The sequence below is a fragment of the Nicotiana tabacum genome, chromosome 14, assembly GCF_000715075.1.
Source record: "Nicotiana tabacum cultivar K326 chromosome 14, ASM71507v2, whole genome shotgun sequence".
Classification (NCBI taxonomy): Eukaryota; Viridiplantae; Streptophyta; class Magnoliopsida; order Solanales; family Solanaceae; genus Nicotiana; species Nicotiana tabacum.
The window spans coordinates 71,368,548-71,379,116 of record NC_134093.1 but is presented as its reverse complement, the minus strand read 5'-3'; the positions used below and the strand labels follow the sequence as shown (position 1 = coordinate 71,379,116).

The 10,569-nt window shown below is 39.6% G+C and overlaps 1 protein-coding gene across 1 annotated transcript; it reads left to right on the top strand.

The window, feature by feature from the left end:
* Positions 1-768: 768 nt before the first annotated feature.
* On the top strand, positions 769-8,823 carry LOC142168982 (uncharacterized). Its single transcript, XM_075230169.1, has 10 exons — positions 769-1,150; positions 1,321-1,760; positions 1,821-3,386; positions 3,498-3,908; positions 3,996-4,487; positions 6,691-6,921; positions 7,114-7,191; positions 7,431-7,633; positions 7,877-8,206; positions 8,415-8,823. The coding sequence occupies exons 1-10, from the start codon at positions 769-771 to the stop codon at positions 8,821-8,823; spliced, it is 4,542 nt and encodes a 1,513-aa protein (XP_075086270.1).
* The last annotated feature ends 1,746 nt before the right edge of the window (positions 8,824-10,569 follow it).

Below are 10,569 nucleotides of genomic sequence, written 5' to 3'. Positions count from 1 at the left end.
AGGTTGGCGACGCCAGGCCTAAAGCCAGGCTCACTTGACGATAGGCTGGCAACGCCAGGCCTTAAGCCAGGCTCACCTGGCAATAGGCTGGCAACGCCAGGCCTAAAGCTAGGCTCCCCAGACGTTAGGCGGGCGACGCCAGGCCTAAAGCCAGGTTCACCTGATGAGGCAGCTACAGTAAACCCCAACTTTAGAGCCACTGGAGAGATTTTGGCCTATGTAGATGGTGTTCCGGCGTATGTCCATGAGCTACAATTCAAGGAGTATGAACAGGCTGATGAGCGGGCAATTATTCCAAGAGCATCCGTGGAAATAGAGGAAGTGCCTATGGAATCTGGCACTGATCAAACCATGCAACTACATCTTAATGTTCTAACTAAGACTCCTCTACAACATTTACATGATTTAGTTACACACAATGTGACACCAATTGATGAAAACCTATTGAGACAAAATCCAATGGAGGATGAAGGAGATGATGAATCAACTGCCGAAAACTTCAAAAAAGTTATCACCCACAAGTAGTGCTAAAGGAGGTAAAAAAACTAAGAAGAATCAGAGTAAAGATCCACCACAACCTTCAAGAATAATGCCCATGAGGGCAGCTTCTCTATCTAGATGATGATCAAAACATTAATATGGAACATAAGGTATGTGAATACACAACAGGCCTTTCCTAGGGTGATCAATATGAATAGGGAGCATAATTTTTGTGTAGTTGCATTGATGGAGCCTTTTCAAAAGAAGGTACTCATTGATAGATATAAAATGAGGTTGAATATGGAGACTGCTTATACAAATATTAATGGGCAAATATGGTTGTTCTTCGATGCAGTTGTGGAATGGGAATTAGTGGAGGATACTGAGCAACAGGTGACTGTGAGAGTGTTTCACCATGACCTGGGGCAGCACATGATGATGACATTTGTTTATGCAAAATGTTCAGCAATAGAGAGGTTGGATTTATGGGATCACTTGTATTATTTAGCAAGTGATATGGAATTACCATGGTTGGTGGTAGGAGGGGATTTCAATGTGATATTGCATGAAGACGAGAAAATAGGAGGACTTCCAGTACACCCTCCTGAATATGAGGATTTTGCATTTTGTGTAAACTCTTGTGGTTTGTTTAAGCAAGGGTACAAAGGAAGTTCGTTCACATGGTGGAATGGGAGATCCAATGCTGAGTGTATATTCAAGAGATTGGATAGGATTTTTGTGAATTTGACATTTCAGAACATGTTGCCAACTATTGAAGTTGAGCATCTAATCAGAACTGGATCAGATCATGCACCATTACTAATGACATGTGAGGCGCAGACAGCCAGCCTTTCAGATTCTTCAACTTTTGGACAAAGCATGCTACATTTATAGATGTGGAGAGGCAGAATTGGGAAGCGGATTTCATAGGGGATCAGTTTTTGATGTTCAAGCAGAATATCAAGAGGGTGAAGGCAGCACTCTCAAAATGGAATAGGGAAATATTTGGTGATATCTTCAAGCAATTGGCTATTTTGGAGGACATTGTTAGGGTGAAGGAGATGTTATTTGAAGAAGAGCATACAACTGAGAATAGGATTGTGCTTCAAAAGGCTCAATCTGAATTAAAGAAATACTTGAATATTGAGGAGCAGTATTGGAAGCAAAAAGCTGGGATGACGTGGTTTGCTGAAGGAGATAGGAATACAAGTTTCTTTCACAACCATGTCAATGGCAAAAGAAAGAAATTGCAACTGAAGAGGATCAAAAGTGGCAGTGGGGTATGGATTGAAGACTAGGAGCAATTGGCTACAGCTGCAGTGGACTTCTATCAAAAATAGTTCACAAATGAAGGTGATGCTTCTGAATTTCCCTTGCTCAATAATGTACCTTCAATGGTCACTATGGATCAGAATTTGGAACTTAGCAGATTGCCAACAATTGAAGAAGTAAGGGCAGCAGTTTTTGAGCTTAGTGGGGAGAGTGCTAGTGGCCCTGATGGATTCACTGGCTTGTTTTATCAAACATGCTGGGATGTTATTGGTGCTGATATACACAACATGGTGCTACACTTCTATGGAGGAGCTGCATTGCCTAAATCCATCACTCACACCAATCTAGTGTTGCTGCCCAAGAAACCTAGAGTTGAGACCTTCTCTGACTTAAGACCTATTAGTTTGAGCAACTTCATTAACAAGGTTTTGTCTAGGGTGTTACATGACAGATTGGAGATTTTTTTTCCATCTCTAATAGCTCCTAATCAATCCAGATTTGTAAAGGGTAGGAGTATATTTGAGAACATATTATTGACTCAAGAAATTGTCACTGACATAAGGTTAAGGGGAAAGCCAGCTAATGTGGTGATCAAGCTTGACATGGCTAAGGCCTATGATAGGGTCTCATGGAAGTACTTATTGCATGTGCTAAGGAAGATGGGATTTTCTGAACACTTCATCAACATGGTGTGGAACTTGATGTCAAATAACTGGTATTCAGTATTGGTGAATGGGCAGTCCTCAGGTTTCTTTAAGTCGACAAGGGGTATGAAACAAGGGGATCCCCTGTCTCCAGCATTGTTCATCCTGTCAGCTGAGGTACTTTCCAGGTCTTTGAATAAGCTTTTTAAAGACATGTCATTTGTGGGATTTGGAATGCGTAAGTGGTCTGATTCTTTAAACCACTTGGAGTATGCTGATGATACGATAATCTTTGCATCTGCTCATCCTCCCTCTTTGAGCAAGATAATGGCAGTGTTGGGGAACTATGAGAAGATATCAGGTCAGATGATCAACAAAGATAAGAGTTCATACTACATGTATTCAAAGGTTGCTAATGGATTATTTCAGGCAGTTGGATCTATTACAGGATTTGCAAGAGGTAAATTCCCCTTCACATATCTAGGGTGTCCTATTTTTTACACTAGAAGGAGGAAGGACTATTATGAGGATCTTATCAAGAAGGTGAAGGCTAAATTGCATTCATGGAAAGGAAAACTGCTGTCATTTGGAGGAAAGGCAACACTCATCTCTAGTGTGTTGCAAAGTATGCCAGTTCACATGTTATCAGTCCTTGATCCACAAAACAGCATCCTGGGGCATCTACATAAGACTTTTGCTAGGTTTTTTTGGAGCACAAAGGAAGAAGGGAGAAGCAGACACTGGGCTTCATGGAAAAATCTTTGCCTTCCTAAAGAGGAAGGGGGGCTAGGTTTTAGGTCCTTAAATGATGTCTCAAGGGCACTGTTTGCTAAACTATGGTGGAGGTTTAGGACCACAAAATCTTTGTGGTCTAATTTCATGTGGAATAAGTATTGCAAGAAGGAGCCACCAACTGTGGTGCGTTTTAGGGGAGGGTATCATGTTTGGAGACAAATGCTGAATGCTAGGGAAGAAGTAGAACATGAGATCGTATGGGAATTGAAGAGTGGAACAACTAATATTTGGCATGAAAATTGGACTGGATTGGGTGCACTTTATCATGTATTACCTGAAGACTTTCCAATCAATGAAGGTTTTCAGGAGGTGGCAGAACTGCGGCAAGGGGAAACATGGGATGATCAGCTGCTAGATCAAACTTTCAATGAGGAAATTGCAAAACATATAAGGCTAAATGTGCACTATGAAGGCAGTGAGGGATATTGGGATAAGCCATACTGGATGCCAACTCCTTCAGGCAAGTTCAGTGTTAGCAGTGCTTGGCAAATATTAAGGCATATGGCAGATCCTAATCAGGAATTCAAGTTAATGTGGATTAAAGGTTTGCCATTCAAGATATCCTTCTTCTTGTGGAGATTGTGGAGGCAAAAAATAGCCACCGATGACATGTGGATGAGGCAAGGGCAAATGGTAATGTCTAGGTGTTGGTGTTGTCAGAAGTCCCAAGAGGAATCCATTGAGAATATATTTGTCACAAGTCCTACTGCCTCTAAGGTATAGAACTTGTTCATGGGGGCTGCTGGAACTTCTGTGCAATTGATTCAATTGAAGCAGATTATAAGGCATTGGTGGTATGTTTAGTGTTGTCCGAAATTAAAGCCACTATTTCAAACAGTACCAGCTATCATCACTTGGGAGCTTTGGAAGAGAAGAAATGCAGGTAAACATGGTGGTTCAATGTCCACAAATAGGGTGATTCATGAGTTAAATAGGACATTGCATCAACTGGCAAGGGTGAGGTATGATTGGATCCCTAATATTCCATTATTATGGCCAGACATGATTCAATACTTTGAAGGATATAAACCTATATTTATCACTACAAGAGTAACATGGCAGCTTCCTTGTCATGGTTGGTACAAATGTAATACTGATGGAGCTTCAAAGGGCAATCCTGGACCTAGCTCCCTAGGCTTTTGTGTGAGGGATGATGAAGGTGATGTGGTGTATGCTAGGGCAGCAGACCTGGGAGTGACAACTAATGTGGTGGCTGAAACTAAGGCTATTCTTCAAGGGTTGGAATATTGTATGGAGCATGATTTTCACACTCTCATACTGGAGACTGATTCATTGGTGATGAAGAAGGCGATAGAAGGGGAATGGGATCCTCCTTGGGTAATTGCACAGGATGTGAAGAAAATTATAGAGATGAAGGACAACTTCAATGTGATCTTTCAACATGTGTTCAGAGAAGGCAACTCAGTGGCGGATTTTATAGCTAACATTGCGTTCTCTTTTGTAGGTACATCTGAGTTTCATTCATTCTCTGAACTGCCTAGTGCAGGGAGGAGGTTGATCAATCTAGAAAAATCTCAATCACCTAACCTTAGGATTAGGATAGCAAAGAGAAGAACCCCAGACTGATGGCTTCACAAAATTTGACTTTGCACAAACTGATATGTCCAAATGCTAAGGAAAATGTTGAACCCATCATATGGTATTTTTGGAGATTGTTGAATCATTTCTCTGTGGTATTAGCATGCTTTCAAGCTCAATCTGAGGATGGTTTAGCAATGTTTTGAATGATGACTACATTAAAGGTTCTAGTAGGGAAGGATCTGAGCTTACAAGATCACAAAAAGGCACATTCTCAAAGGCTGGACTTTTCCTTGCAAAGTCTTCTTAAAGCCAGATCATTCCTGGCTTTTGCCTTGTAAAGCGAGCCTAAAGCCAGATCATGCTTGGATTTTGCCTTGTAAAGCCTGGCTAAAGCCAGCTCATGCCTGGCTTTTGCCTTGTAAAGCCTGCCTAAAGCCAGCTCACGCCTAGCCTTTGGCCTGCAAAGCCTGCCTAAAGCCAGCTCAAGCCTGGCTTTTGCCTTGCAAAGCTTGCCTAAAGCCAGCGCATGCCTGGCCTTTGCCTTGTAAAGCCTGCCTAAAGCCAGCCCTGCCTAAAGCCAGACTCCTCTTATACACATTAATCTTGATGAGTGAGCACATGATTAATACTTGAACAAAATTAGTTCACTGCATATGGAGATCATATAGTAGCGAAACTTGGAGGACGATGCGGACTTCAACTCTACGGTGGAGATGTTTGGAATTCATTTTAGCCTATAGACAATATACCCTGGCGCCTGGTGAGAGCTTGATAGGTGCTGCTTGGTATTTGCCAATGATAATTGGATTCACATACACTAATAGGAGAAGGAAGCATTCAACTTATCATGTTGTAATAGTTAATTCATTAGATTTTAGCTTTTCTATCTTTTTTAATAGCTAGTAGCTTCATGCAACTTCTATTTTGGTTTGGACATCTTGTAAGCATTGGACCCATTTTGGGATTTTATTTATATATTAGCGGGAAAAAAAAGGAAACAAAAGGAGAAAACTGTACCTGTTAGGGTACAACCAAAGAGGAGTGGGTCTCTAATTCCAAATAATATCTATAGATAATGCATTAGTATGGAATGTGAGGTCAATCAATATTCAGAAAGCTTTTAACAGGTTAATTAACCTTCATAGAAAGTATAATTTCTATCTAATTGGTCTTATGGACCCGTGTCAAGATATTAACAAATTGGAGCTATATAGGAGAAAACTAGGAATTAACACTACCTTAGCAAACATGAACGGGATGATCTGGGAATTTATTGATGACGATATTGAAGTGGAAGTGATGATAGACATGGAACAATAACTTACTCTGAAGTTGTTTCATAGAGTTTTGGATAAACCATTGATTGTTATATTGGTGTATGCAATGTGTGATGCAATAGATAGAGTTGAGCTTTGGGATTCTTTGTATCACTTAGCTTCTGACATGGAATTATGCTGGATAGTGGGAGGTGACTTTAATGTCATTCTGACTGAAGAGAAGAAGTATGGAGGCTAGCTAGTTTGTCTTAGTGAAGTGCAAGACTTTGCTCATTATATTGACACTTGTGCTCTATATGATCTTGGTTTCAAAGGGAGTCTATACACATGGTGGAATGGGAGGTCAGATGATGCTTGCATATTTAAGAGGTTAGATAGGTACCTGGCTAATCAATAATTCTAGGACTGGTTTCCAGCTTTAGAGGTTGAGCATCTTATTAAATATGGTTCAGATCATGCCCCTTTCCTATTATCATGTAATGTGAATATTGTTCAAGTGAAGAAACCAATCAAGTTTCTTAACTTTTGGACAAAACAAGAGACATTTTTGGATGTGGTGAAGGAGAATTAAAAGACTGACATTATGGCAAACCCTTTCATTATCTTTCAACACAAGCTAAAGAATGTGAAGAAAGCGCTGGCTGTTTGGAGTAAAATTACTTTTGGAGATATTTTTCAAGCAAATAGCAGCACTGGAGGATATTATTAAAGTTCATGAGGTGGAGTTTGAGCTCAATCCAACTTCCAACAATAGAGCTAAACTTCATAAGGTTCAGGCTGATCTCCCAATGTATTTACATTTAGAGGAGGAGTTCTCGAGACAGAAGGAAGGGATGCAATGGTTCCAAGATGGTGATAAAAACACCAAATTCTTCCATACTCATGTTAAAGGGAAGAGGAAAAGACTGCAGGTGTCAAGAATTTTAGATAAAAATGGGATTTGGCTTGAAGATTAGGATGATATAGCACATGAGGCAGTGGAGTTCTTCAAGTCTCAATTCACTGAAGATAGGGTGCCTACATATTTTGATATTGTGAATCATAGCCCAAAGAAAATCACTGAAGAGCATAATGATAATCTCTGGGCAGAACCTACCTTGTAGGAGGTGAGGAAGGTTGTCTTTAGGTTAAATGGTGAGAGTGCAAGTGGGCCGGATGGTTTCACTGGCCAGTTTTATCATGTATGCTAGGAAGTAATAGGGGAGGATGTTCTTAACATAATCAAAGCCTTCTTTTATGGTGTTGAATTGCCTAAGTTCATTACTCACACAAAGCTTGTCCTATTTCCCAAGAAGAAGAATGTAACAACCTTTTCTGGTATGAGGCTAATTAGTTTGAGTAACTTCTCAAAGAAGACCATCTCAAGGGTATTACGTGAGAGACTGGTGGAGTTAATTCCTACCCTAATTTCTCCCAACAGGTTGGTTTTGTTAAAGGTAGGAGTATAGTGGAGAATATATTGACTCAAGAAATAGTCACTGACATTAGAAAGAGAGGCAGGCCATCAAATGTAGTGATCAAGCTTGACATGGCGAAAGCTTATGATAGATTGTCCTGGCTATTCTTGAGAAAAGTATCGAGACAAATGGGGTTTGGTGAAGTCTTCATTGATATGATTTACAGGTTGGTATCCAATAATTGGTATCCAGTGCTATTGAATGGGTAAGGTAATGGATTCTTCAAATCAACAAGAGGAGTAAAGCAAGGTGATCCTCTATTTCCTATTTTGTTTATATTGGCTGTTGAGGTGCTAGGGAGAGCTTTGGATGATTTATTTGATAATCCAAACGTCATTGGATTTGAGATGCCAAAATAGAGTAAAAACATCAACTATCTTTCTTATGTTGATGATACAATTATCATCAGCTCATCACATTATGGAGAAATACAATTGATTTTGAATGTGTTGGAAGATTATGAAGCTGCTTCTGGGCAGAAGTTGAACAAGGAAAAATCATTTTTTTATATGCATGAAAATGCACCTCCGGAAGAAGACAACACTGTGCACTTGATCACCACTTTTCAAAGGCATTCTTTCCCTTTTACATATGTTGGATGCCTTATCTTTTACAATATAAGGAAGAAGGAATTCTATAAAGGTATAGTGCTAAAGGTGCATGAGATTTTACATGCATGGAAGGGAAAGCTTATTTCTATAGGAGAAAAGGGTAGTTCTTATTGCTCATGTGCTAGAGAGTATGTCCATTCATCTTCTATCAATTGTGAATCAACCTAAAGACGTGATAAATAAATTGCATAGAATATTTTCTAGATTCTTTTGGAGTAATTCTATAAATGGAAGGACTAGGCATTAGGCATCATGGGATACAATGTGCTTGCCTAAAGATTAAGGAGAAGCTGGCTTTAGATCTCTTCATGATGTGTCTAAGGATTTATTTGCTAGGTTGTTGTGGAACTTTAGAACAAACGACACATTATGGACTGAGTTTATGAGGAATAAATATTGTAAAAAGTTCAATAAGGTGTTAGTACCTTGGAGAAATGGATCTCAAGTATGGAATAAGATGATGGCAATGAGGGATCTTCTTGAACATCAAATATGGTGGCAACTAAAGAGAGGATATGCAAAATTTTGGTATGATAACTGGACTGGTCTTGGTGTACTTTACCATGTTACTGGCCCAGATCATTGGTGTGATGAAACAGTCATTCATGTTAGGGATGTGATGATAGATGTAGCTTGGCATGAGGAGCAGTTGAGGGAGATCCTACCAGATGACATAACTGATCATATTATGGAGAAAATATCACCACCAAACAGTTCAGAGTTAAAGGATAAGGCTTATTGGTAATTAGAATCCAAAGGGCAATTCTCAGTGAAGATAGCTTGGCAATACATAAGGAAAAGGAAGCATGAGAACATGCTATATATGTTTATATGGGTGAAGAAACTACCTTTCAAGATCTATTTCTTCATGTGGAGATTATGGAAAGCCAAACTACCATTGGATGATTACATGAGAAGGATGGGGTACTTTCAAACATTAAAATATTGGTGTTGTAGAAACCCTAGTGAGGAAACCATAGTTCATACTTTCTTGAGATCTCCAGCAGCTATGTTTGTATGGAAGTACTTCTGTGGACCAGCACGGATCAACATTGATGGAAATAATATAATACAGATGATAAACGAGTGGTGGAGGAAGCCAAGTAACACAAGCTTGAGGACATCATATCAAGCCATTCCAGCCTTGATTATGTGGCATTTGTGGAAGAAAAGAAACTCAGGAATGCATGGAAATGTTGTGTCTATTCATAGGTTGATTTTCATGATTTCTACTGACCTTCATAACCTACTGAAGATGAGGAGAATATCCAGATGGATTGTTGAAATATAATACGGATGGTGCATATAGAGATACAAATGGAAGGGCTTCTCATGCATTTTGTATAAGAGATGGCATTGGTGACTTATTTTATGCTCAAGTAGAAGAAATATTTGAGGCCACAAACAATATTGCTAAAGCTAGGGCTATCCTTGAAGCTCTAAGGTAGAGTTTTTAGCAAAAGTGATCCTTAAACTATGGCCCAAACCAAGGGTACATCCTTGTGTTACCCTAGTGAACAAAAATATCCCTGTACTATTTAAAGAGCTGCAAGAATCATTGTCCCATTAAATTTTATCAAAGAAACTGACGGCATCAACAAAAGAGCATGCCCAGCATGTGCCTTTTCCCCTAAATTTTCCAAGATTGCCCCTCCTGCCAAATCGTCTTCCACCTTCACCAAAAAAGACTTGAAACATGAGCAAAAAGAGAAGTTAGGGCTATTTCTCCACACCTCAAACAAGGTAAAGAATCAATAACCACCGAAAAAGTTAGAGATTTTCCAATTACATTTTGATTTATGATATTTCTCAATCTAAATTTCTTCATTCTTAATGTATCTGGCTTCTCATTTTAAGGATTTCTTCATCAATGTAATTTGAAAGAGATTATTGCATTTTCAAAGGACAATTAGATGTAATCAAGTTTGCTAAGTCAAGGTGTTTGTATACGGTCAAAATAGATTTCGGCCTTCGTACGTTTGATCGAGTTCGAATGGTAAGCGACCGAAGTGAGACTTCGAGATGAGTTCTGAAGATAGTACAAACAAGCTTCGAGCTCCAAGACCGATCGAGGAATCGACTCGGTATCATTATCGAGCCCATGACCAAATCGAACCGCAAGGCAACGTGAAGGTTGTCGGAGACGCACAGACCGATTGATACTCACCCCGGATGTCGAACATGAACCAAGGCCGAGGGATCGACCCAATATCGAGCTCGACCCAGTATCGAGCTCGTAGACAAGAGCCGTTGCAACTGCACTAGGGGAGAGAATCTTGGCGGGAATCGAGGAAGAGACAATTCATCATGGGTTCTCCACTATATATTTTTTTATTATAAATAGAGTAAGATCCCTCTACTATAAAAAGGGGAATCCTTGTAAGCACAGGGCAGGTCCACACATTGTAAGAAAAGTCTACTTCTTTTATTAAAGAATAAATCTCTTGAGCTTATTTTATTCAGCATACTCACTCTTCTTGTTCAATAATTT

Coding starts and splice junctions, on each gene's coding strand:
- LOC142168982 (XM_075230169.1), top strand. CDS start 769: ATGAGGTTGAATATGGAGACTGCTTATACAAATATTAATGGGCAAATA. Junction 3,909..3,995: donor CAAGTCCTACTGCCTCTAAG/GTATAGAACTTG, acceptor TGGTATGTTTAG/TGTTGTCCGAAATTAAAGCC. Junction 4,488..6,690: donor TACTGGAGACTGATTCATTG/GTGATGAAGAAG, acceptor ATATTTTTCAAG/CAAATAGCAGCACTGGAGGA.